General features: G+C 33.2%; 1 protein-coding gene across 10 annotated transcripts in view; it reads left to right on the forward strand.

Moving 5' to 3' along the window:
• Positions 1 to 26229, forward strand: part of rg (A kinase anchor protein rugose) — a 742603-nt gene that overhangs the window by 217661 nt on the left and 498713 nt on the right. For 6 of the 10 annotated variants that reach the window (XM_072537071.1, XM_072537077.1, XM_072537078.1 and 3 more), the window contains exons 13-21: positions 10048 to 10300; positions 11125 to 11512; positions 12278 to 12414; positions 12798 to 13114; positions 13257 to 14203; positions 18153 to 18796; positions 21618 to 21934; positions 22301 to 22480; positions 25869 to 26012. In XM_072537071.1, coding sequence (XP_072393172.1) covers positions 10048 to 10300; positions 11125 to 11512; positions 12278 to 12414; positions 12798 to 13114; positions 13257 to 14203; positions 18153 to 18796; positions 21618 to 21934; positions 22301 to 22480; positions 25869 to 26012 — 3327 coding nt within the window. The remainder of the gene's footprint in view (positions 1 to 10047; positions 10301 to 11124; positions 11513 to 12277; positions 12415 to 12797; positions 13115 to 13256; positions 14204 to 18152; positions 18797 to 21617; positions 21935 to 22300; positions 22481 to 25868; positions 26013 to 26229) is intronic. The other 4 variants (XM_072537073.1, XM_072537081.1, XM_072537076.1 and 1 more) reach the window with 2 other exon arrangements.

Below are 26229 nucleotides of genomic sequence, written 5' to 3' on the forward strand. Positions count from 1 at the left end.
CTGAAAAAGGGCCATTTGTAAAACATTTTCCTGTCATACTTAAACAGCGCTGTTGGGATCTTCAGTGGTTCGAAAGGTTTCGTCCCAAAAGAGTGTAACGTATATCAAAACAGGTTATGGGCTCCTTTTAGTTGTAAATAACATTGTTTGGTTGTAAATATTATTCATTTATTCTTAGTTTCAATGATATAGGAATATAATAGGTAGTAGTGTTTTAAGTATATTTAGCGAGCACTGTGCTATTTCTTTTTTTGTTGCATCGCATGCTTTTTTAGTAATAGCAGCACCTATGTGTTTTATTTTATTTAAGAAATGTTTAAAAGAGTTATAGGGGATGTGACAAATTGTTTTATAGCCGTATACTTAAATTACTGAACATTTTTTAAATCAGAAGTAGAAAATAAGAATGTGGGATTTATGACTATTTTTTGGTATTTTCTTCTGTATATAGCATTATATTTTATGTTGAAGATGATTGGGTGCTATAAAGAAGGCCTTGGCACAGAATTATTGAACAATTTTAAAAGCTTAAAACGTGAATGAAACTATATATCTTCTTTTTACAGTGCTTTATTCAAACTTAACAATCATTCTTACTCCTTGGACGAAGTGCCGTTTCGATTGAGGCAACCAATATGACAATTCTTTCTCTATCCCTAACTTGATGAATTAAGTCTAGGCAACGTAAATAGCAGTGGATCAACTGAGATGATAACACGGTGGCTGCAATTAAGTACCTCTCCTTTGAAGACTGATAACAATCTCAGTGATATAGTGTCAATTTTTCAATTTTGTGTACCTCGAAACAGTGAATGTGGGTCGTAACCAATCTCTTAATGTATCCAACCTCATATATTTTTCAATCACGAACTTCTACGTCTTCCCAATCCCCTCTTTCATTCTATTTTACAGTTTTCTCTTATTGTTCAGTTAAGCACAAACTATCAGAAAGTACGCCAGCACACCTACACCAACCTTAATCAACAAATCATCAGCCAGCCACTTACACTACAGGTTCAGCATCCTACGTAATTGTGGAAAGCGGTAATCGCTCGCTTTCCACAATTTCACGGTATAACACAATGGTGTCCATGACATGTACTCTGTGGGAGTATAATCTTGACACGGGATTGGTTCACTAGCATGCCTGTAGGAATACCATAAATGCCAGAAATAACTCTATACGAAATCAAAACGGCACTTTTAGAAATGAAAATAACAAATCCCCTGGCGATAACAAATCTGCAGAATACAACAAACCATTGGCACTGATATTTGTCGACTACGAGAAAGCATTCGATACCATAAGCCATCAGAAAATGTTAAAAACATTGACAGAATGCCGAATAGACCATCGCTACACTAACATAATCAAATATATCTACCAAAATGTCACAGCTAGCGTAAGACTATTTGAACCAAAAACAAATAAATTTTGTATACAGCGAGGAGTACGCAAGGAGACACCGTCTCTCCAAAGCTATTCACGACGCTTTTAGAACATACTTGTAAGAAGGCACATCTGAACGATCCAATTGAGAGAAGCTCAGTCATTTGAGAGTTGTAGATGACATCGTTCTTATATCCGATCGTATCGATGATGCAATAATAATGTTTGAAAAATTATATCACGTTTCCTTGGAGGTCGGACTAAAGATTAATTGAACAAGATGCAAATAAATACTAATCTAGTACTAAATCGAAATATTGCTTTTGATATAAGGGATATTGTACGCACTACATCGTATAAGTACTTAGAACATGAAATTTGGTTGGGCAGAGATAACCAAACATGTGAGCCCCCACGTCGAATAGGATTAGCCTGGTTTAGTAAATTAAACTATGTATATAAATCGGATCTACCCATATGCCTCAAAAGGAAAATCTTTGACCAATGTGTGTTACCTGTGCGCCAGATGTTGGGTGTTTTCCTGAGAGACCCAATCCCAAACGAAGAAATACGTCGTAGAACAAAAACAACAGACGTCATCGAAAACATTGCGTCGCTAAAATGGAATTGGACAGGGCACGTCGTCAGATTATCAGACAACCGATGGACAAAACGTATTGTCGAGTGGAGACCAAGACAAGAAGCAATACAGAGCAGAGGACGCCCACTAACTAGATGGACTGACGACCTGGAGAGTGATGAAAAGATCTGAGGGAGACCTATGTCCAGCAGTGGACTCATACAGGTTGATGATGTGTAGGAATACAATGAACACGGAGACAAAACTCTCAGAAAAGGACTCAGAAATAAGTAGCAGTTCTGCCGTTATGGTGAAAGTAAAATTGACTTCATGGTATTCTGGTACCTGCTGAATACCTTGGTGCTCCTGGACTAATATTAAGTATCAAATACATTACGTAGTAGTAATTGGTTTTACTTTTCCTTGTTCTAACACAAGCTGTGTGGTTATAATAAACGATCCTCATGATGCCTGTATCGTATCGTATTTTGTAGTGTTATTATACGGATCAGGTATACGGATCTTTTTGATCTCTAGATATATGTACTGCACTAAAGATATTTCTAGAATTGCTTGTCGAGTACCAGTTGCCTTTTTGAAGCCGTGCTGAGAACGACTTAGTCATTCTTTACATTTATTGTGAATCTAATTGAAAATTATTCAGATATAGATCTTTGCAGCACAACTTCTCAATAGTATGGTTGGCTGGTTTTCACATTTTCATACGCTATGTTTGTCTGGAAGAACTATATACGTAGAAGTCCTGTAGTTTGTATACTAAAGTTCCCGTTAATAAATATCTAATATTAAAACGGCGGTTAGTTCTTTAAAAGCATCTTCCCTTAGATATTTAATAACCAGGACTACCAGATGAAGTAATTATGAAAAGAAGATACGGTTCAACTTGATTCATAGAAAATATTTAAGACAGCCTTAAGGGAGACAACAGACACCATTGTAATGAATGGCCTAACCTTGAACATATGCCGACGATACTTTAGTACTGGCTAACTGCAATGAGGATCTTTAAAATCTAATGAACAAAATAAGCCAGACCTTCCAGAAATAAATATATAGTTGACAATTATTAGATGATATAAAGATTGTCATAGGTTTGCTTTTATGGGAATTTTACTGTCATTTAGTCGTTCACATCCTGCATACAACACATCCAATAAGCCACTATTTAACAAGAAAATCAAACATAATGATATAAATACATTAGATTAGGTGACCCAAATATATAACCACTACAAAAAATTAGACGTATTAACCCGAGTGAAGTAGATGACGAGGTAGACCAAGGCTATGATGGACGAATAGCATCAAACTGCAAACAATTAAACCCGGAGGAATGAGTTTAGTATCGATGATGCTAATGACAATACATCTTTACTTTTTGGTCTTGATCTTATGGCACCACGTCAAATTATCACAAGAGTGCGTGCTAAAACTACAGTGGCACAATTACCTTCAAAGCTTTTATTACCATGAAATATATCTCAAAACGTAAATTTTCTTTGTTCAATTTTCGGCAAATACTCAGCAATACCCCTGTAAAATGTTGTGTTACATCCTGTATCTTTTATGTTAAATTAAAACTGAATATACCAATTTAAAACAAACAATATAATAAATAATTATTGTAGTTGTAGTTACCAATATAGCACAGTAATTCATATTGATTTTTATTGCATTTTGTATGAGTTGCGACGGAATTAAAAATGACCTTTATATAGAATACAGTATATATGTTGTTTTTTCTGTAAAGGAATAAATAATTTTATTTTATGACGCAGTATTAAATTAGTTTAATGTAAATTTATATTGACCTCTGCGGCTTTTATTAATTAAATTTTGATGTGGATTTTATTACACTGTATAACATAAACGTTTATTAACCAGTCGGTAGTTTGTAATGTACGATTTTTGTTATATAGTCTAATTTTCGGTTAAAAATTTGAAGAGATATTAGCTTAGACAATAGGATAACTATGTGGCTATCCAAAAATATTTAGTTTGAACTTAAATTATTCAAAACAAACAATAACCCATGTTTTCTTCGGGTAACTTTCCGCGTACTTCGCCCATTTTACGGTCATTATAATTGTCCTTCCGAAAGACTGTGATGGATAAATTTGAGTCCATTGGTTCAGTAAACAATCGCTCAACATCCGTACGTGGACGAAATGCAAGATCTGCCGAAAACATCGCCGCTATCCGTCAGATTGTGAAGGATAATTTTTGGCAGTCGATTTCGCGTTGCTTACAAGAACTCAGTCTTTCATATATCACAACTTTGCCATTTTTGTGTCGTTACCTTGGCCTGCTTCCATACAAAATCAAACTGACCCAGACGCTGAAGGTATAAGACCATAGTCAACGACGTGCAGGGTTGCTGAACGGAATCTGGAGCAGTTGGAAACTAATTTTCATAAAAAAATCATCTCTATCGATCAGGATCATTTTTGGATGAATGGGTACGTCAACAAACTGAACTAAGGAATATAGACACCAACGACATGTACATTTACCAGGACATGTTACATGCCACACAGCTCATGCCGCTTCGATATACTGCACGAGCGATTTTAGTGTAATTTACACATTCCGTGTAGCCCAAAGGACAGAAAACAGTATTAATAAATTGTTTTCGTTTATGGCCATCAAAGTATACGGCACCTTTGTACGCTTACCACTTCAGTGGGAAACAATTTGTTGGTCTTTCGTGTTATTTGTATTCAGCTCCCACGTCTGATGAGACCATGAGGCCGAAATGACATCATAACGCTATGTTGTTTATATATATATATATATATATATATATATATATATATATATATATATATATATATATATATATATATATTCAATTCATTTTTAAGACATCTATAGACAAAAAATAAATATAAAAATTATGTAGTTATAATAATTATTTTTTTTTACTTACTAGTCGTGAGATTACAAATAAATTTGACTTTACAAAACGCACAATCACACACATATTATAATTTAAAAAAATGTTCCTTAAAATTATATTGTTATCATGTTTGGTTGATTAAATTGATATATATATGAACAGTCTACAGTTCTCTTATGTGGAAAGCAAAACAAGTAAATAGAAAATCGGATATTGACAAATTAAGTAACATTTATTTTTACATATTAACATACAGTACGTTAAGTTTTGGATTAGATATGGTACACTCCAGAAAGCGCTAAAATCGGCCACGTTGCCTCGTACGAGGTAATTGTAATTCCCGATCACCTCCGACACCACGACAGAAAATCATTAAAAATCATTAAGTAGCAGGTAACGAGGGATGGGATGCTCATCGCCGTCATTCGAATTCGAAGTTTGTGTTCATTACGTATGTCCCGTTCATTTCTTATTGTACATAAACTCGATAAAAATACACTAACCTTTATAAGGCTGTGCATTTGTATCGGTTTTTAATAACGTAAACAATTTTTGTGGTTGAATTAAAAATAAAAGCGCATTTGTTTAAAAACATAAAACAAAATATATACTCTTATTGAAAATAAAAATAATTTCTAATAAAATAAGAAATAATTCTTTACTAATTTTCTACAGAAATAATTTAAATATTTAACCTTCTACGACTGAACAGTATCCCAATCTGTCATAACATCTGTCACTTTTCTGGTGACACTTCTTTAAGCGTGATATTTTCCGCAATTTTTTAGGCAATAACAACCCTCAAAATTTTTAACAATATTATGAATTGACTGTACGCAAGGTATTGGTCTCCTCTCAGAAAAACACAGAAAAATAAATCTATTAACTTTTTTTTTCTCTTATATGACGCATCAACCACCCAGGGTTATTAGCGTGTATGGATTGTGATACAGTTAGAACTTAACAATAGAATATTAACTATAGCAATACATAAATAGAAATAAACCTAGATCTATACACAGTAAAATATTATATTTTTGATATCAGCTTGCAGTCTTTGAGAAAGGCGAAAATATTTTTAGTATTACTGTCTTTTCCAAGAGCACTGTTTAATGTTGATGGTATGTTATACATTTTGCGTTGCACATCGTACAATAAACAATGTTTTATCGTTAAGACACTTTTACGCATGTCACACATAGGTTTATCAGTACGTTTTAGTAGGTAGTCGTGTGTTAACCGAGTATGACCAATCCGGAGGCGAGTGAAGGTTACTTGTTGTCTTCTATTGTTAAATTTTGGGAATTTTTTATGATTCTTATCAACTTCGTACAGCTTGGTTGGGGAGTTCTTCCAAGTATCCTGCCATATTGAATTAATCCTTTCTTTAAAGAATGCTTTCAGATCGGTGTGAAAAACTTTCGTATTCTCTTCTGCGTTTGGGTTAGTAGGTGCATTTTTTGGTATTTTATCTACAACCTCGTTTCCTTCGATTCCAGTATGTGACGGTACCCATATAAAATTAACTTTAATGTTCATATTTTCTGCATGTTTTAGTTCCTTTTTAATGAGAAGGAGTAGTGGATGATTACAGTAGACTTGGTTTAATGCCATTATTGAGCTCTACACACTTTTGTCCGGAATTACCAACATAAAACCATTTTATTAGACGAACTTTGTCTGCGGGCGTATAAACAGACATGTTGTTTACAAAAATAAATTAAAGATCTACGCTGTTAATGCTCTAACTTTAAACAACAACTGTATGATGATAAATTATTGGCGACGGGTCAACGAAGCTGGTTCGTAGAAAGTGAACGGCGCGCAGTGTTGCCCATCGTAATCTCATTTTCTATCGACATCCCAACATTAAAAAATTCATATATGCGTGAGATAAATTGACTAGACTAATTTATTTTTCATCGACAATAAAATAATAAAAACTATTGTTATTAATTTTGCTTTCCACATAAACGAACTGTATAGTATTCATAAATATATGTTAATCAATAAAAAAAATAATTATATCTACATAATTTTTATTGTCAACAAATGTCTTGAAAAAAAATTGAAAATAAATTCGAAAGCTTGACAGTAAGTCAAAGTTTTCTTTGTTTCCTGGGCCAAATAGACTGCATCTCCAAGAAAAAACACTTGATATTTAAATCAACAGGCAACAATACCACCATCTTTATATATATATATATATATATATATATATATATATATATATATATATATATATATATATATTGTTATGTCTCCATTGAATGAATTAAACTAAATTGTGATTAAACTTTATTTAGAATACCATTTTTTTATTTAGGTATAAATTATACTGATTGTTTTTATTCCTTTCCAGAAAAGCTTTCATCTTACTTTTTTGTCAAACTATTTTAATACTTCTTTATAATATATTTGAACACATATTTTCTACTTTATTTTTTATCATTCAGCACTAAGTTTAATATTTTCGTAAGTGTAAACTTACGACATGATGTAGGAAGCATCTATACCAGAATTGAATCAGACTGAAACAAGCCAGAAAACTGTTTTTGTTTTTCGGTTTGTTCAATAATCATTCTTTAGAGGTTTCTTTTTTGAAATTTTTATGGTTTGACGATTATAGTTTACTCAAAAGACTTTTCTATATTTTTATAAACACAAGAGAAGCTATTGAGACGCAAGACTCTAAGCAAGAAACAAACATAAACAAAGATGAACCTATATAAGACCTTAATTAGACCTATTGTTACATATGAGATGGAAACAACAACTATTAACAAGAAAAAGGAAGATAGCCTACTGAACTTTGAAATAAAAATAATGAGAACGATATTGAACTCCAATGTAACGAGGGTGGGAGAAAGAAGGATGAACGCATGCTGAAATTGAAGAAGAATTAATGGGAGAAAACATAGTCTGATACATAAAATCTCTTCGCTTAGAGTGAATAGGTCATATACAGAGACACCCACACTCAGATATGCTGAGAAGGGTGACTAACTGGACGCCACTATGGTCCAGGTGTAGAGGAAGACCTAGAAGAATAGCTGGTTGTATGATGTTGAAGATGATATAAGAAGAATGAATGTTACAGACTGGAAAGTTTAGTGCAAGGACAAGAAGAAATGGAAAAGAGTCACGACAGCAACAAAGACACACAGCTACAAATGACATAGAGGAATAATCCACCTCACCCAAGAATAAAATTTTGAACTCTATGACGTTAGCTATAATCCCTAGGGATTGAAAAGCTTAATGATGACTATCGATTTATGGGATTTATGGTGTATCTCACTATTTGTGACTAAAAAATTATATCATTGATTTTTCTTCATTGATAATTGTTTCTAATGAAAATTTGTTAATAACCGATTAACCGATATACATTTCTGAACTTATAGTCCATAAATTGTAACACGCAGAGCGTATTCATAGGAAGTCGGCTTAGGTCCATTCTCACACAATCTTGTGTGAGAATGGACTGTAAGGACATAGTCAAATATACGGGATGTCTCACTAAATTAGAAAAATAGATTGAAACGTGGAAGCGTTTTGATACGTCACGATGTGTTTGTTCCGGGTGAGTTTGTAGTTGCTCAAAGCTTTGACTAAACTTCTTTGAAAAATAATTAACAAACATTAAAGATATAAACCTCTAAAGAACGACCAATTTATAAAACAAAACACTGAAAAAAAATAACCTTATCCAAATAAAAAAAAAATTTATGTTACCGAAAACTGTTCAATTCTGGTTGAAAGTATTTCCCCCCAACGTATACGCTTTTTCCCCCAACTTTATACTGTACTTATCCATGCATGTAAGTTTTGTCTCAATCTTGCCTCTTCTCTAAACTAAATAGTAAAACAATGGCTGCTACAGCATTTATAGAAAAAATTTCAGCTTTCATGATTTATTTGCAACTTTTCTATTGGTTACTATTATGTAATGAATACTTTTGTACGATTTAAAAATGATTTAGTCAAAAATATTTTTAACGAATTAAATTGGCTTAGTGTGACAAGGAAAATGGTTATTTTAGCTTTTCTTCAGAGGAGATACATTGTGATGAGAGGATGGATGTCTTTTTAATAAGTTGTTTGCTAAATCCATCTAACAAATTGTTCGGTATTATGTTTCATAAAAAAAATAAGACAGAAGAACACAATATGTACAAGGAGTAATTCAGATTTTTATATATGTCATTACTACTTTATCTTGGTAAAATACTTAATGATTTTCAGTTTTGATTGATCTTAATCTTTTCACCTCTCTTGTATTTACTTCTTCATACCAAATAACGTAAAAATGTTTGTATAATTTTCAGTTTTATTGCTTTTTCTTTTATATTTCTTTTAATTTCGACAATTATGGATATCTTTTACCATTAAGTAGAGGATAATAATGCAGTTTGTAGTATAAATATGTAAATATAATGTATAGAATGAATTCTTTGATGGTAATATATCATTCAGTTTTTCCTTTCGCAAAAGACTTCTTTATTGAAATTTTTGATAGCAATTCTTCAGAATAACTTTAATTTTTTTGTCAAGGACTTAAATAGTCCAACTGTTTTTAGCACTGAATGGTGATTTTTAATATCATTCTCAGTACCTTTCCCAGTTATTTTCCCAAGAGACTGTCATGACTCAGACTTGCTCGATTCAATCTTAACTACCCGGACTTTCGTATTTCTTTCAGATCAATATCTGGAGTCATTGTACATAGTACACCAAGTTTTTTGTGCTTCAGCATTTACGAAGAGACTGTTTCAAACTCTTATTCACAAAAATTCATAGTCTTTAGTACATCTTGGTTATCAGATGCAACAAATATTTTAGGAGCAATGTTTAAAATACATCAGTTTTTCTTCTTAGATCTATCTTTTACGGCACACCTTTAACGTTAATTGATTTATTTCCTTAGCGTATTTCTCTATTATTTTGTAAAATTTTCTTCGTCTCTGTACCGTTTTGCACTTCCTGGTTTGTATCATTACAAAAAATAACTCATACTCTAGGATTTTTACTACGTTTAAACCTAAATTGAGTGCACATGTCACTAGCCTGAATATTTAGCCATTACCAAGATTTAATACAAAGCATACATGTGAATGGGTAAGTACGGGAACAGCTAGAACTATTTTGATTTAGTTGTTTTGCTTTTCATTCTTAACATGGCAGCTGTTGGACCATGTCCTCTTCAATCCCGCCCTTTGGATCTACACGCCGGCCTCCGTTCAGACCAGACTTTACTCCTATTTGGCGACGGAGTTTTTGTCGGATACGCAGATCTACTCCAACGTGAGGAGAGTATCCACCGTGCTTCAGACAGTGCACACTCTCAAGTACTACTACTGGGTAGTCAATCCGAGGTCTAAGAGTGGAATATCACCGAAAGGATTAGGTAAGAATTAAAATGCTGTATTTTTAACAGTCTATTTTATTGCATTTGCTAGGTATTTTTTTGAATTGACTCTTATGTTTCCTCCATTTTACATTCCTGTGGAGCATAAACGTCAAGAATTGTAATATAGTTATCAAATTTTAATCTTTTTGTTACTATCTATTTATTTACGTGTAAATTGCTTTTTATGTAGGTGTTCACTTCTTATCTATGAATATAGCTACCTCGCAGCAAGCTCTTTCGTTTTGATCTACTCTACTCATCTATATCATACCGTAGTTTCAAGTAATTATTTATTCTATCCGTTCTTTCAGCTCATTTCTCCTTGACTTGCTTTGTTAGTTTCTAAAAATATAGAGTCATTGATCACAAAATTGACAATGATAAAACTTCATCCATATCCAAGTCCAAAACGTAGAAAGATATTTACTTATCTGTAGATTAGTGCTCTAATATTTTTATTTCCAACTATCGGTTATCAGTATGCGAAATTTCGTATTACTAACCATCCGAAATAAGGAATTCTTATTCCAAGATCTGCTTTAATTTCCTTTTTTTTATGGATCGGTATAATCGGCATAAGAGAGGCAAGCTATACTGAGTTTGTTGTTAGGAAACTGGCTCTTGTGGATGTCAACGTCGCACCAAATCCAAAATTGACTACAGAGAAAAAATCTCCTATATCTAAAAATACATTAGACAAATATAAACAAGCCGGAAAACTTATATATTCGTTATAACAATCACTTAAATCTGCTATATATGTTTCTTGAGGATTTTTATTAGTCTTTACTTATATATTTGCGAATTTTTCAATTTTTTAGATGGTCCAAGACCAGCGCAGAAAGATATCCTCGCCATACGTTCCTACATCCTTCTGTTCCTCAAACAACTCATCATGGTCGGCAACGGAGTGAAGGACGACGAGCTACAGAGCATCCTCAACTACCTCACTACGATCCACGAAGACGAAAACCTCCACGACGTTCTTCAAATGCTCATTTCGTTGATGTCGGAACATCCTTCGTCCATGGTGCCCGCTTTCGACACCAAGTGCGGCGTCAGAACCATTTTTAAACTGTTAGCTTCTGAAAGTCAGTTGATTCGCCTGCAGGCTCTGAAGTTGTTAGGTTTTTTCCTGAGTCGTAGCACGCATAAAAGGAAATACGATGTTATGAGTCCTTATAATCTGTACACTCTGTTAGCAGAAAGGTAAGTGAATTGTGTGTTTGATAAGTCTTTTCATATATTCTTTCTAAACTAATCTTGACATTTTCGTTATTTAAGCTGTTGGGTATTCACGAGTGGATCTATGACCCTACTGTGAGTTGTTCTTTTATATAACTCTCCTTCAGAGTGGTATATAACATGTTTGCTCATTTTCGGGACATTTTAGATTCGTGTTTCAATCTTCCATAAAGAAATGTTTTTGAGTGGGAAACTAACCAAACTTTTATGACTAATGAAAATAATTCCATTTTTTACGTAAAGAGTTGTATCGTAAGTGCAAAAGTTGTAGAAATCAGACAATTAAGTCTGGTTGAGTTTCTTTTATATGTAGGCCTTGAGTAAAAATTTCAAGCAGCTGCAACACACGGTCTCGTAATCCCTTTGGAATAAAAACAGATTCCATTTTGACTAAAAACATTTACCACCTCTAGCGGTTATAACATAAACTAGACTTAAATCGCTTTGTCAAATGTTAGTTAGTACTACAATAAAGTGAAAAGATGGCTTATATTTTGACTTAAACCACTCTGGCTTTAAGTGGCTCATATAGAATTGTGTGGCGTAGCACTGCCTTACTTGTTGTATTTGTGCAGCTTGTTTATGTTTTTCTTCTCCATTTTCAGTTAATGTGATTCCTAGAAAGTCATAGTTCTTGACTCATTCTAACGACTCGTATATCGTGATTATTGATTTTCTCGGTAATATTCATTCTTTTACGGTATTGATTTTTATTAATATATTTTGTAGGTTACTGTTGAACGAGGATACTTTATCTTTACCAACATATAATGTTCTTTACGAAATAATGACGGAACACATCAGTCAGCAAATACTGTATACCCGACATCCCGAACCTGAGTCGCATTTTAGACTAGAAAATCCAAGTAAGTAAATTGTTTTATGAACATTTTTTAAAAAGTTTTAAAATTAAAAGTATTAAGTACACATACGGAGATGAAAAATCTTATGCATTACGTCATACACTGCGGGATAAAACCAAAAAAAAGTTATTATCTAAAGGTGCTAGTTGAAACTCCATTTTCAACCACTTTTTCTGTCTACATCATTTGATTTCATCAGAAATAAATCGTAAATATGGTCTTACTCCTTTTAAAACAGTATATTGTCATATTCCAATAGAAGTAACCTCATTCTAATACAAGTTAGAAAACATTCGAGTATTTATTCTATATAATCTCATTTTCTCGAGAATTCTCATAGCCCTATTTTAATTTCAGTCTTACTAACGTAACTAAATGTTTTTTAGTGATCCTTAAAGTCGTGGCTACTCTCGTACGACAGTCAAAGCAAACAGAACAACTACTAGACGTAAAGAAATTATTCTTATCCGACATGACGCTGTTGTGTAATAACAACAGAGAAAATAGACGAACCGTGTTGCAGATGTCGGTGTGGCAAGAATGGTTGATAGCGATGGCCTACATCCACCCTAAGAATACAGAGGAGCAAAAACTTTCCGATATGGTTTATTCGCTGTTTAGGATGCTGCTTCACCATGCGATTAAGTACGAATATGGAGGATGGAGAGTGTGGGTGGATACACTAGCTATCGTTCATTCCAAGGTAAGTGATCAAAACGTACACATTCATAATGACGAAGAATTTTAACGACATTTGTGGCACAAATAATAGGATAACTACGATAACAACCAAATATATTTTCACCTGTGTAAACAGTGCATTAATAATAGGTTACACGTTTTAGGTTTCTTACGAAGAATTCAAGCTCCAGTTTGCTCAAATGTACGAACGATACGAGATGCACAGAGCAGACAACATAACGGATCCTCTAGTGAGACAGCAGCATCCGATCAGCACAATATCCGGCTGGCACGAGTCGAATCAAAACGTGCCCAACGGATGCCACGCGGACAACGAGCGGTGGCAAAATTCGAGGGCGTCTCTCCAGGAAATCGAACTTAACGAGAACGACAAGTCAGAACAAGTTTGCAGCTGCGATTACAACTCTACGTTGTCTGACGGCAGTCCTGTCTCGTACATCGTCAAACACGAAGACAGTGAAGTGGTATCTTTGGACTCGAGGACTAGTGATTTGTTTAGTGAGGGCAAAATCAGCAAAGAGTCTCCATATTCCCAAGATTCTCCTGTAAAACTAGGTGAGGTTGGAAGCGGAGATTCTCCTATTTGTAACGGTTTGCACACAGAGAGCAGTCCGAGCTTCGGAAGCCCCGTGAAAATTTCCAATGAAAAAACTGAAGTCATCGAGGAGATTCTCCAAGAAATCCTGTCAAAATCTGAAAAACTCTTGGAAGAGCACACTGAGGTTTACTCAGACAACGCCGATATCCCAACGGACTCTCCTGTCGTTCAAGATCAAGAAATAGTTCAGGCTGTTAACGAGGTTGTGAATATTGTACCAGAAATCATTAAAGACCATTCAGCAGTAGATCAAACCAGAGCAGCTGATGAAACCACAACGACAGAAGAACCAACCGTGGACAATAACACCGAATCTGAAAAGGTAGACGGGGAGGTGGTAGTAGAAGCTAACCAAGAAGATGATTCCTTAGTTCCTAGCCCTACAAACGAGATTGTGGAAGAAGTTTCGAGTCCCAATGAGGATATTCCCAGTCCTAAGAAGGAGATTGCTAGTCCCGATAAGGAAATTCCAGATAGTGATTTATCTGAAAGGTAAATTTTTATGTATTATATATAAATATATTCAAAATTTTCTAACAAATTTAATCCTTAAAGTGTGGACTATTTTTCAGGAGATTCAGTGAATTTTTCTTGTGTTTCTAGATTCAAAAATTTATATTAGGGACAAATATATTTGAATGCTTTTCGTCCATGACCTGTTTTAGCCAAGTAGAGCGTTAATAGTGATCAAAAACTAAATCCATTGTCTAATTGAAATTTCGGTGCATCCTATTCGCAGAGAGAGAAAATGAAGAGATTTGTCTAGTGAAAGATCAATAAATGCTGTGTGAGTGTTTGTATGAGTTTTTTTTTAAGGAAATCGTGTGTAGATTGTAACATGTCAAAGGATGGACAGTGTTTAGAGTACCCAAAATGAACGAGACCGCGTTGCTCAGAATCAGAGGAGATGTGCCTGGTGTTTATGACATTCTTACTAGCACTTAAAAAATAATTGATTAGATTAATGATTAATTAAAATAAATTAGGAGATGTAGCTACTAGAACTAAACCAGAAATATGGAATAAACAATACAAATAATAAAAAATTTGCCAAAAAGAGCGTCAGTTTGTTCATTCTTCGAGAGACAAAGAAAACTGATTAAACCAAAATACATATATTGCAAAAAAAGAAGAAACATTAACGTAAATACAGATATAACAAGAAACAATCACACATACCTTGTGTCTTTGCTCAGCAAAACTGAGCAATTATTTATGTATGGTCCACGAGAAAAGAACAGTGATAGAAAAATTAAAAATACAATGTTGTCACGTACAAGCCATATTTATTATTAGCCGAAACATATATTTATTTGGACATATTATTTTACATCTTACAAATAAAATGTCAATTACAAATCAGTACCTTCTTTATATAATGTTAAATATTAATTTCTTCCGATGACTGGTAAAAATATTTAAAAGTGATCTTAGTATTGAATGCTGTTTTAAAAAAAAAATGGAAATTAAAAATTTATCTGGGTCATTATTATATCATGATATGTAGAATTTTCGCTTCTTACAATCTACATACAAAATTTAGTGTTGTATATAAAAAACAATAGTAATAAAAACATGCAAAAAATTACGGGACATACCCCATTAAAGAAAAAAACTAACACTGCAGTGACACTAAGTACATGAAATGTCAAAGAAAAATATAAATGAGAACAGGTGTTTTCTCCCCTGCCTAGATCACGATCATTGAAATTATTCAGCATAGTTATTGTCTGCTGTTGCAAGATACATAAAAAGCGTAAAAACTTGGGGGCTTTTTTATATCCACTGCAGTTAAAGATGGCTCATTCGGCATTTTACTTTTGATTTATCTCGTACTATCATTGACTGCATACTATCACCAAACAACTCTACTGGCAAAGATATTTTTATCTCCAAAAATGATCACACATCGCCCTATCGGCTGGTAACGACCAGCTGACAGCTCCGGTGATCGGTCTCCTCTATGATCAGACGAAAAGTGACTCTCGGAAGAAAAATTCCTTCTCACTATTCTTATTGTAAACAAATACTTAAAGTATGTTTACCCGTTCTTAAAGCGCTAAATAGGAACGAGAAAAACATACAGTACATTCAACCAACTTACACCTCTAAACGATTAACGGAATTTGCAAAAAATTTTAGGTATAAAATAATTACATGTGTCATTAACCTGTTGTGCATAGTTTTGCATATGTTGTTACATTTTTTTTATTACATAGTATTCTTGCATAATGTTATTTAACGTAAATTTCTTTCACCTACATGTTTAATATTTTTTTCTGAAACAAATACTACCGTGCCAAGGATAATTTATATTCAAAGTAGATATACAAAGTACTAAAATATAACTTTTAATTTTTGTTAAAAAATACTTCGGAGTAAACTAAAACATTTTGTCAATTTAAATAGTGGTGGTTAGATTGACCATATGCCTGTTAGAGTGTACCGTTTTTGAGACGTCTGCGATTACGGGTTAAAGTTAGGGTTTTGGTAAATATATTTAACTTTTTATTTTCAAATGAAAATACTTATACAAAAAATAAAATAATTGTGGGAAACCATATCCGAAATGCGCCTTCAAATCAGAGTAACTGGAAAATTCAAAGCGTAATGAAAAACCAACAGTTTATATAGTTGACCAAATTGTATCAAGTTATGGATATCAAGTACTACGGTTATCGCCGTGTCACTGCCAGTTTAATCCCATCGAACACATCTGGGGTATATGTAAAAAGTATTATGATAATCACGTTGGATGCAGTGGATACAGTGACGATGCAATTAGGGAAATGTGGCAAGAAGCTCTTAAAACTGCAACTCCAGAAATATGAGCCGAAACTGTAAATAAATGTGAAAAATTAATTGAAGAGTGGTGGATCCGGGAAAATATAATTAGTGAAATTAATCCAGTGATTATAGATTGACATAATGATAGCGGTAGTGAATTTAGTGACGATGATGATGATTTATAAATTTAAATAATTAGTAAGTACACTATTATAATGTTATTTACACCAGTGCAGTTTACCGTGCCTTTTACTACAACGAACGATTTTCTGCGAATTCCATTAATCGTTTAGAGGTGTAAGTTGATTGAATGTACTGTAGAAACGATTTATTTGGTGTAATTCAATCTGTATAAATAATTCTCATAATACGTATCTTCGTTATTCTTCCTCAAGAGTTATTTTTTCTTGTTTGGAGGTTTTTTACAACGCAAATGAAAACCTTATACAGAATAGAATTAGGAAAACGTGAAATAAAACTTATAAGTTTTTTTATTCGTTACAAGATAAGTTCCAGATTCAATAAGAAACGTCAAAACCTTGGGAACGAGATTAACAAATTTTCTCGCACAGTTAATGTTGCTATGAATATTTGTATAGTGTGATGTTTATCTCAACGTTCATCATACTATTGATTTTAGTTTCTTCTCTTTTCTAATTATATTCTACCGTTCTGTACTGTCGGCTACTTTGCTTCCCTGATCGCCTGACAAAGGTTCTCTACGTCGTCCATCCATCTTTTACGGACCCTTCCTCTTGTTCTTGTTTCTTGGTATTTCGATCTCTAGATTCAATCTCTTACAGCTCTATTATCCGGCATTCCTTCTAAATGACTAAGCCAGTTAAATCTTTGTAACTTTATAAATCTAACAATGTCTCTTTCTGCATTAATTGGTCTAGCTCTTGTTTCATTTTTATTCTCCACGTAGCGTAAGTTGAATCTGTTGATTTAAATTCATTTTTTAGTATTTTGCCTGATTTATCCATACATGACAATGGCCTCGTAATTGATTAAGACCAAGATAAAAATCATGACTTCGTATTTAAATTACGATATGTCTTCGAATGGATGGTTCAATTAACAAGGTTTATTTTTAGATAATCTTGAGTGAGCTTTACAGAATCCATCCATAAGATTTGACAACAATGTTCCAAGTATTATAATCAAGGCGTCACAGGGAGAGACTATCACCCATATTACATACATGTAGTATTTAATATGGGATTGAATTTTATACTTTAGAACGTGAAAGACAGAGATGATATTTATATAGGCAACCGAAACATTTCGGGTAGGATCAAAAAACCTTATAGCAATATCTGAACAAAAAATCGAAGATATGAAGAAAGATTAGTGACACTTTATCAACCATACCATTTTTAGGCTCAATTTTTTTAAAGATTACATAAATTTTGTAATAAATTTTCTGTCAGATCTTGGTATATAAATTGAGGCAGCTACTTGCTGTGTTGAAAGATGTATTTGCTGTGTCTTTATTCCTCTATGTAAATATGTTATTGTGTGAAACTGACTGAATTGACAAGTAAGTCAATGACATTAAAGAAGTGGCGTGGCTTACATTAATGCATGTGAAGATGGTAGCGGGCTATCGTCCATCCACAGCTATTGAATATTTAACCATGTTATGTTTCAGATATCTCACTCCAACCGAAGAAATTTCAGAAAAGAAAGAAGAAGGAACGGAGACTATAGAGAAGACTGACAAGTGTGATGATGACTCAGAATTTAGAACAGTTCCGAGTGATATAAAAGAAAGTGAAGACGATAAAACGAACAGTAACAGTGACTTTGTTGTTAATGAAAAAACTAGTGATAATGAACCTTTAAAAAATAATTCTGAAGCTGTGCCAATTGTTGAAAATAGTGCTGTGTCCGTAGATTTAGAGCCGTCCAAAAAAGAATCTAGTCTAGGAGAAGCAACTGTTGAGTCTAGTGATAATGATTCTAAATTAGTAGATGGCGCTGAAACTGAAGTGCCTCAGGTTGAAAATATATCAACGATTTCACAATTCTGTGATCCTAGTCATTACGATAATGCTTCTAATGCTGCAATTACTACCGATAGTGTTGTTAATACTGTGGAGGCGCCATCCGCCACTAATCAAACGGAGAGCCCCCAAAAGGTTGAAGGTATGAAGAGAAGAGTCAGCCTGCCTTCTTGTCACACGGAAAAACCGATTGGAGATATCAACAGGAACTCTAATAGTCACTCTGTATCGCCTCAGAAACGACCCAGGAGTGCCTCAACGTCCACACAAGTTGATCCTAACCTATTTGGTAAGTACATTAATTTTATCATAAAAATTTAGCTGATGACGGTCAATTTACTTTGTAATTATATATCCAGAATGGCTAAGTTTAACTGTTTAAGCTGTTATACATGCACACTTTGCAGTATTGGCAACGATGTACTGCTGTCACGTTAATGATTCCAACACGAATATTCGTTATAAAAGAATATTATACCTATTTTTTAATCTTTTCTTGGATGTTTCGTAAGTTACCTTTGCAACTCTGCATGAGATTTGTATATTCTTCGAAACAATGTTAGAAGTCAAACTTGGTAACTTCATCATTTCACAGCTTTTTGCTTTTTATTGTAGCTTTGACTTTGAGTAACTATTTAAGTAGGAAATATTGAATATAGCTGGTTAATTTATTGAAACAATAAATAATAATATAAAATATATATGATTGAAAATAAGCAAAAACAATTAGCATAACTCATAAATTGTTATCAATTTGGAAGAGAATCGCACTTACCATTTGTTAAAATGTGTTATTGGCATCTAACGAGTACAGCATCTAAACTTGGCGGCCGATGTCGGCGACAGCGGGAAGGAATATACGACCGGGGAGAATGACATCTTCGACGCTAACCTGTACTTCTGCTCATCACAACGTCTTGGGTAGATCTGTCTGGTTTTCGGCGCAGTACCTATAGATCGTTCTTATAGGGTGGTCTGAGGATATTTTCGAACGACTGTGGGGTACACTAATAAATTAAAGCTATTATCTCTACCTTATGTTACAAAATTATGTATACATTCCCAGTTTAAGAAATGCAATAATTTAGATAATGTTTCAAGAAATTTGATCCTTTACCAGCGTTTTGTGCTTTTGGGATAATTAAAGACAAGTGGTTCTCTGAACTTGGCAAATATGAGTTAGCTAGTTTTACAGAGGTATCAGTAAGAGTCACATGGTGCTAGCTTAGACGAATAGTATACATCACCAAATTAATTTCATCCTACTATGTTTTTCTTACTAAACACCTTCATTGCATGATACAATCGTTTTTCGCATTATTTGCAAATTCTAACAGTTTCAGCAAACTCGGATTGAATGTGTAAAGTTACCTTGGGTCTGCAATATATTCAGTACCTCTTTAGTCATCTTTTTATTATAGATTTGAGTTGGGGAACAGATCAAAGTCACATGCTGCTGGGTCTGGCGAATACTATGGATGGTCTTAATTTGTGCAAATAAAACATTTTAATGAACTCCATTTTGGATGTGTAAATTTACCTTGGGTCGGCAATATATCCATACCTTCTTATTTATCGTTTTATTGTAGATTTGAGCTTGGGGAACAGATAAAAGTCACGTGGTGCAAGGTCTGTCTAATAATATGGACGGTCTTAAAGTCTTTGTGAAAATAAAACACGTTAATCGAAGTTTGTTTTATCCGATCTGTGTTCAGTTTGTTGATTCGTCAATTTTAACAGTTCTGTGCAGGTTGCAATAATAAATGGATTATATTAGCCATTTTCTCCAAATATTTATCCATTTTGAATGTAAAAATAACCTTTAGTGCAATATCTTCAATACTTTCTGAGTTGTCGTTTTATTATAGATTTGAGCTTGGGAAACAGATAAAAGTCACATGGTGGTAGGTCTGGAGAATGATAGGGATAGTCCTAAGATATTTGTTTTATTTATTGCAAAATAAAACATTTTAATACGTTCATTTTATGTGATATGTGTTTAATTTGGTGATTTGTCAATTTTAACAGTACTCTGCAGCTTCGAATAGTAAAAGGATAATTAGCTTGGATCATGTTAGCGGTTTTTGCAATATATTTATTCATTTTGTATGAAAATTCACATTGGGTCTGTAATATCTCCAATATCTTCTTAGTTGTCGTTTTACTCTTACTGAGCCTAAGGGATAGTAAAAGTCACATAGTGCTAAATCAGGCAAATTTTTGGGATGGTTTAATTTACTTGGGGTAGGTGCAAACACTTTCAAAGGTAATCTTTTGTTCGTTTGGAGGGTTGGTTAAGTTTAAATTGATGAAAAGGTTGCCAATGTAAGTCCATAATACTGGTGTATAGGAGATAGTCAATTCCCACACTCTTAGATATTTTTTATTGTAATAAAATTGTAGGCTTTCGATTTTGAGGCTGACAATATCTGCCCCATCATCAGGCAATAGTACAAAGGCCTTAGTTTTAGTAAAAACCAAAAGATGTCAGATACAAGAAGGATGCTCTCCTAGGATGGATCACTACCCGGAAGGAATCCATTTATTCCAATAATTTATTCCAAGTGGGAATAAATGCATTCCTTCCGCGTAGCGGTGAACTGTATTATTTACATCCTAGAAGAGCCTCCTTGTGTCTGATATCTTTTGGATTTTATTAAATCTCAGACCTTTGTACTGTGGCCTGATGATGATGCAGATATTGTAAGTCTAGAAACCGGTAGGCTATAATTTTAGTACAATAAAAACTAACTTAGATTATGAGCAATGTTTGTCATCAGTCCAATATTTTTATTCGTTTTTAACGTGGAATGACTGAAGAAATAGAAATTTCATTAGCGGTTTCCAGTTTCATTTGAAATTTAATAATACTAATATGTTAATAGACACGAGATCTGTCCAATCTACCCTAATGGAAAGAATGTATTGTAATTTAATAGGAAGAGCTACACGCTACATACCTGTCAATTGTACGAATTTGTGGCATGCGCTTATGACTCAATTTTTGTTATTTTTGACAGCCACGTCTCATAAAGTAATCTCATAAAGTAATACATACGAATACAACTTTTTATTGAAAGTTACCCTAACCTTCTTTTTTTTATTTAAAGCAGAACCAAAAAACAACAAATCCGGACTATCGAGGCCGATGTTCAGTCCAGGACCTACAAGACCACCATTCAGGATACCAGAATTCAAATGGTCTTATATTCACCAACGATTGCTGTCAGATGTTCTGTTCTCTTTAGAAACAGACATACAAGTATGGAGAAGCCACTCGACGAAGTCCGTTTTAGATTTTGTTAACAGCAGCGACAACGCCATCTTTGTCGTTAACACCGTGCATTTGATCTCACAGTTGGCCGACAATCTTATCATTGCCTGCGGGGGATTGTTGCCGTTATTAGCTTCTGCGACTTCACCGAATGTAAGTAAATTTATTCTAATACACAGATATAATTGATTTAAATAAGTTTGGTATATTTCACTATTTTTTTCATACATAAACATAAACGGAAATCGAAAAGTAAAATTGCTTAATAAAGAATATATTCGACATAGACGCCGCACACTTCAATGTAGCTATTTTGATCGGTTGAGTAATTATTTTACTTTGTAGAAAATATTGTGCTGTTATTTGTTGATATCTTTTACTAATAAATTGATTTTATGTACTCATACAATTGATATACTCATGTACAACCTTCCCACGTACTTTTTATTCTACAGATGATTTTTTTATATAAAATTCACTTCTTACCTTACCTAATGTTATTTTTATGACAATTTTTAGAGTGAATTAGACGTTATTGAACCAACTCAAGGAATGCCCATCGAAGTTGCCGTTAGTTTCCTTCAAAGACTTGTCAACATGGCAGACGTCCTAATATTCGCCAGTTCCTTAAATTTCAGCGAATTAGAAGCTGAAAAAAATATGTCAAGCGGTGGCATTTTAAGACAATGCCTGAGATTGGTAAGTACTTGTTATACAATTAATAGTTGTGTAGATATGTAAGTGTATGATTTATTTTTTATTTTGCTCTATTTGATATTTTAGCCTGTGTCATTATGTTCGGACTTGCCTAGATAAATTTTTTATTTTAGACTTACTTTTTATTTCCCTAAAGATATTTCTTTTCGTACTACTTACTGCTCTCAAAACAATTTTTGACGTCTCATTCTTTGCTACTGACATCTTATATATTTTCCCCTCTCTTTTCGATACTTAGCAGCCTTTAATCATACATTTGGCTTCGTTAACTTGTTTCTCTAACAATTTTTGTCGTGTTATTGACGTTTAACATGTTACATTGATGTTGAAAATTGTCTCTTATTACTACCTGAGTAGACCTCGAAGTATTCTTTGTCCCTCTTTCCCTCACTAAGTATTTTTTTTATTTTTGCTTTGCTCTTTTCGAAAATCAGTAGCTTTGTGTTGTATTGTTTGTCTTTCAATTTTTCTCATTCTGACAGCAATACAAGTAATAATCAGGTTGTGTTGTTTTATTGACGTTTAACATTTGACACTGACTTTGACAATTCATTTTAAATCTTGCTCTATAATATACAAACTTTATTAGTTCTTTACCTTTATCTGGTCTATCTGATCTTTACTTTCCTTGAAATATTTTTAAAAGAATATTTCATCCCACTTTTGGTTATCTCTTTATTTCTGCCCTAGTCATGTCGATACACACAAGCTTTTTATTATATAATAAACGTTATTACCTTGTTGTTTGCAACTTTTTTCATTTTAACATCAATAAACGTCTTAGTAGCGTTTTGTCACGCTACTGACGGTTAACATTTGACATTGACCATTATTTTTAAATCTTGCTCTCTAGTATATCTATAGTATATAGTCTTAGTCTATCTTATATAGTCTTATATCAGTTTAGTTGCCTTTATTCGGCCAGTTTATTTTTTAACTTTCCTAGAGATTATTCTCTTTTTACTATTTCAAGTTCCAATATAATTTTTCGCTGCATTTTTCTCCGTCAAGTGATTCTCTTTGTTTCTGGCCCAGTATTATCGATACACACCAGCTTTTTATTATATAATAAGCGTAATCTTGTTTTTTGCAACTTTTCTTATTTTAACATTAATAAATGTATTAGTAACGTTTTGTCACGCCACTGACGGTTGACATTGACAATTGTTTTTAAATCTTGCTCTATAGTATATAATCTTTATCAGTCTACTTGTCTTTATTTTGCCGGCTTATGTTTTGACTTTTTTTTTTAAATATTTCTCTTTTTACACCTCTCTATACTCCAAAAATATTTTTTCGTCCTACTTTTCACTATCGAGTCATTCTTTTTACTGCTGTAATAGTATTTTCGATACAAACAAGCTGATTATTATACTATATGCGTTATTTGTTACCTTGTTTTTTTGCAACTTTCTCCATTTTGACATCAATAATGTCTTAGCGATTTACATTTGAAATTGACGTTTAGTTTTTGTTGTTTCACGTTGTTTTTAATTCTTCCTTTACACTATACAAACTTTATCAGCATCCTTGCCTTTATCCGGTCGGTTTAATTCTTTATTTTCCTTGAAATATTTCCACTTTTACCATGTCTCTAGGCCCCAAAAATAATGTTTCGTTCCACTTTTTTCCACCGAATCATTCTGTTTATTTTCGCCCCAGTCTTTTCAATACTGAGAAGCTTTTTTTATAATTAAAGTCAATAACTTTTCTCATTTTGATATTAACGAAAGTCTTGTAACGTTTTGTTATGTGATTAACGGTTATCATTTTACGTTGAAAATTCTGTTTAAATTTTGTTCTAGAATAGAAAATCCCTATCAGTATTCTTGCTTTTATCCCGTTGGCTTGTTTTTTGACTTCCACCAATAGATTTCTGTTATTGCTTCGTTCATTGCGCTCAAAATAATGTGTTGTTCCACTTTTTCCCATTTATCATTTCTTGGCAGTCATTTATTGACGTTTGGCATTTGGCATTGACGTTTAAAATTATTTTTAAATTTTGTTTTATACTATAGAATATTGATCAGGCTCCGTGCCTTTATCCTTTTGTTTTTTTTTTGACTTCGTTAGAGTCCGTTCTCTTATTACTACGTTAATTGCCCTCAAAATTGTACTATTACTTTCATAGTACTTTTCCACGCTACGTTTTTCTTTTTATTAGATAATCTGCATCATGAACTTGTTTGTTCTTGACATTCTTCCTCATTTCCATGTCAATAAAGGTCTAGTAAATGTCCTAGTAAGGTTTTTAATGTCATTGGCGTTTGACATTTGACATTGACAACTCAGCTTCTTTTTGCTCGCAATTCATTTTCTAAGAGCAAACCATTTAGTCCACCTTTTTGCTTAGTTTAATCGTCAATGAGGATGGTTTCAACTGGTTGTACTCTACAAAAGGGCTGATAGAAGACTTGATCATCTGAAGATTCATCATCTAATTGCAATAATCGTTTTATATGTAGTCCAATAAGTTATTAGATCGATGAAACCTCTCGAAATTACTGTATTATATTAAAAACTTACCAAAGTCATAAAGAGTTGATGGAAAAAATCGTGGATGTTATGAAAAACCATAACAGTTTTCTTCTAATGCGTGAGCGTTATATCGAATTTTACCACACCTGAGCTTTGCAAATTGGACAGAAAAAAATATTCCAAAAAAGGTCCTGGCTAAATAACTAAAGTATTTATATTGCAACGAATTAATTTAGGACATCTAAAAATTAAATTTAGATGTAAAATAACAGGGTGCATGCTGTAAATATTTTATCGGTTTTTTATACTATTATCACTTGCATGAATTTTTTCATTAATGTTTTTTGCATATGTTACGAGAAATGATTCACAATACTTGTAAAACTTATCGTGGTTCAGAAAATAAAATTAGATGTCTACAATATCAACTCTATAAAAATTTTTGGACCGAAATAAAGAGCTTTTCAGACGAGGTTTTTTTACATAAATGATATTTCGTGCTGATTAAAATTGCTTTAGCTATCATAGTTTATGAGCAAATGGGTTTCTCTCATTTTCTCGAAACTAGAAATGGAAGCATTCGGTTTTATAACGTTCCCTGCTTAAAAAGTTTTAATGTTGAATTCGAATCCTTCGTCATCTTCTTTGTATTGGTTGCAGTTTTGGGTAATCCGTGGAAAGACTAGTCTAAAACTAAAGGATATTTTTTTAAATTTTTTATTTCGATCCAATAAAAATTATATCACATTTAAACGGTAGCCCAACTATAACACCTTTCCATTTATCTAATTGCCTGTTACCAAAACAAGGTATTGTAGATTTAAACGACACCTAGTGAATCATTTCTCGGTTTTGATCTGTGTACATTTTGTTAATAAGTCATTCGTGTCAGGTGTGCACATGTGCAGTACGCAACTGTTTGGAGTGTAAAGAAAGAAGTCGACCGCACCACACTATTGCACCCAATTCACATAATTCTAGCCACAAAGCCGCACATCTTCAATCGTTCATAAGAGGCGTTCAAAACTCTCCGAAGGTAAGTGCTCACTCGTTTGCTATCTTATTTTTAATCTAAAACTTGCTTTTAAAGAGATAAGGCAGTTAAGATCTGTTGTATAATTTGTGATATAAATAAAGAATCTGTGTAAAATGCCTGTATGTAAGAATATGCAGCGTTGGAATTTCAAGAAATGAATGTGCGATAAATTTTGCAAGACTCCAAACGAAGTTTACTCCTGCTCATCGTTTTGTTC

Source organism: Diabrotica undecimpunctata, chromosome 7 (assembly GCF_040954645.1).
Source record: "Diabrotica undecimpunctata isolate CICGRU chromosome 7, icDiaUnde3, whole genome shotgun sequence".
Classification (NCBI taxonomy): domain Eukaryota; kingdom Metazoa; phylum Arthropoda; class Insecta; order Coleoptera; family Chrysomelidae; genus Diabrotica; species Diabrotica undecimpunctata.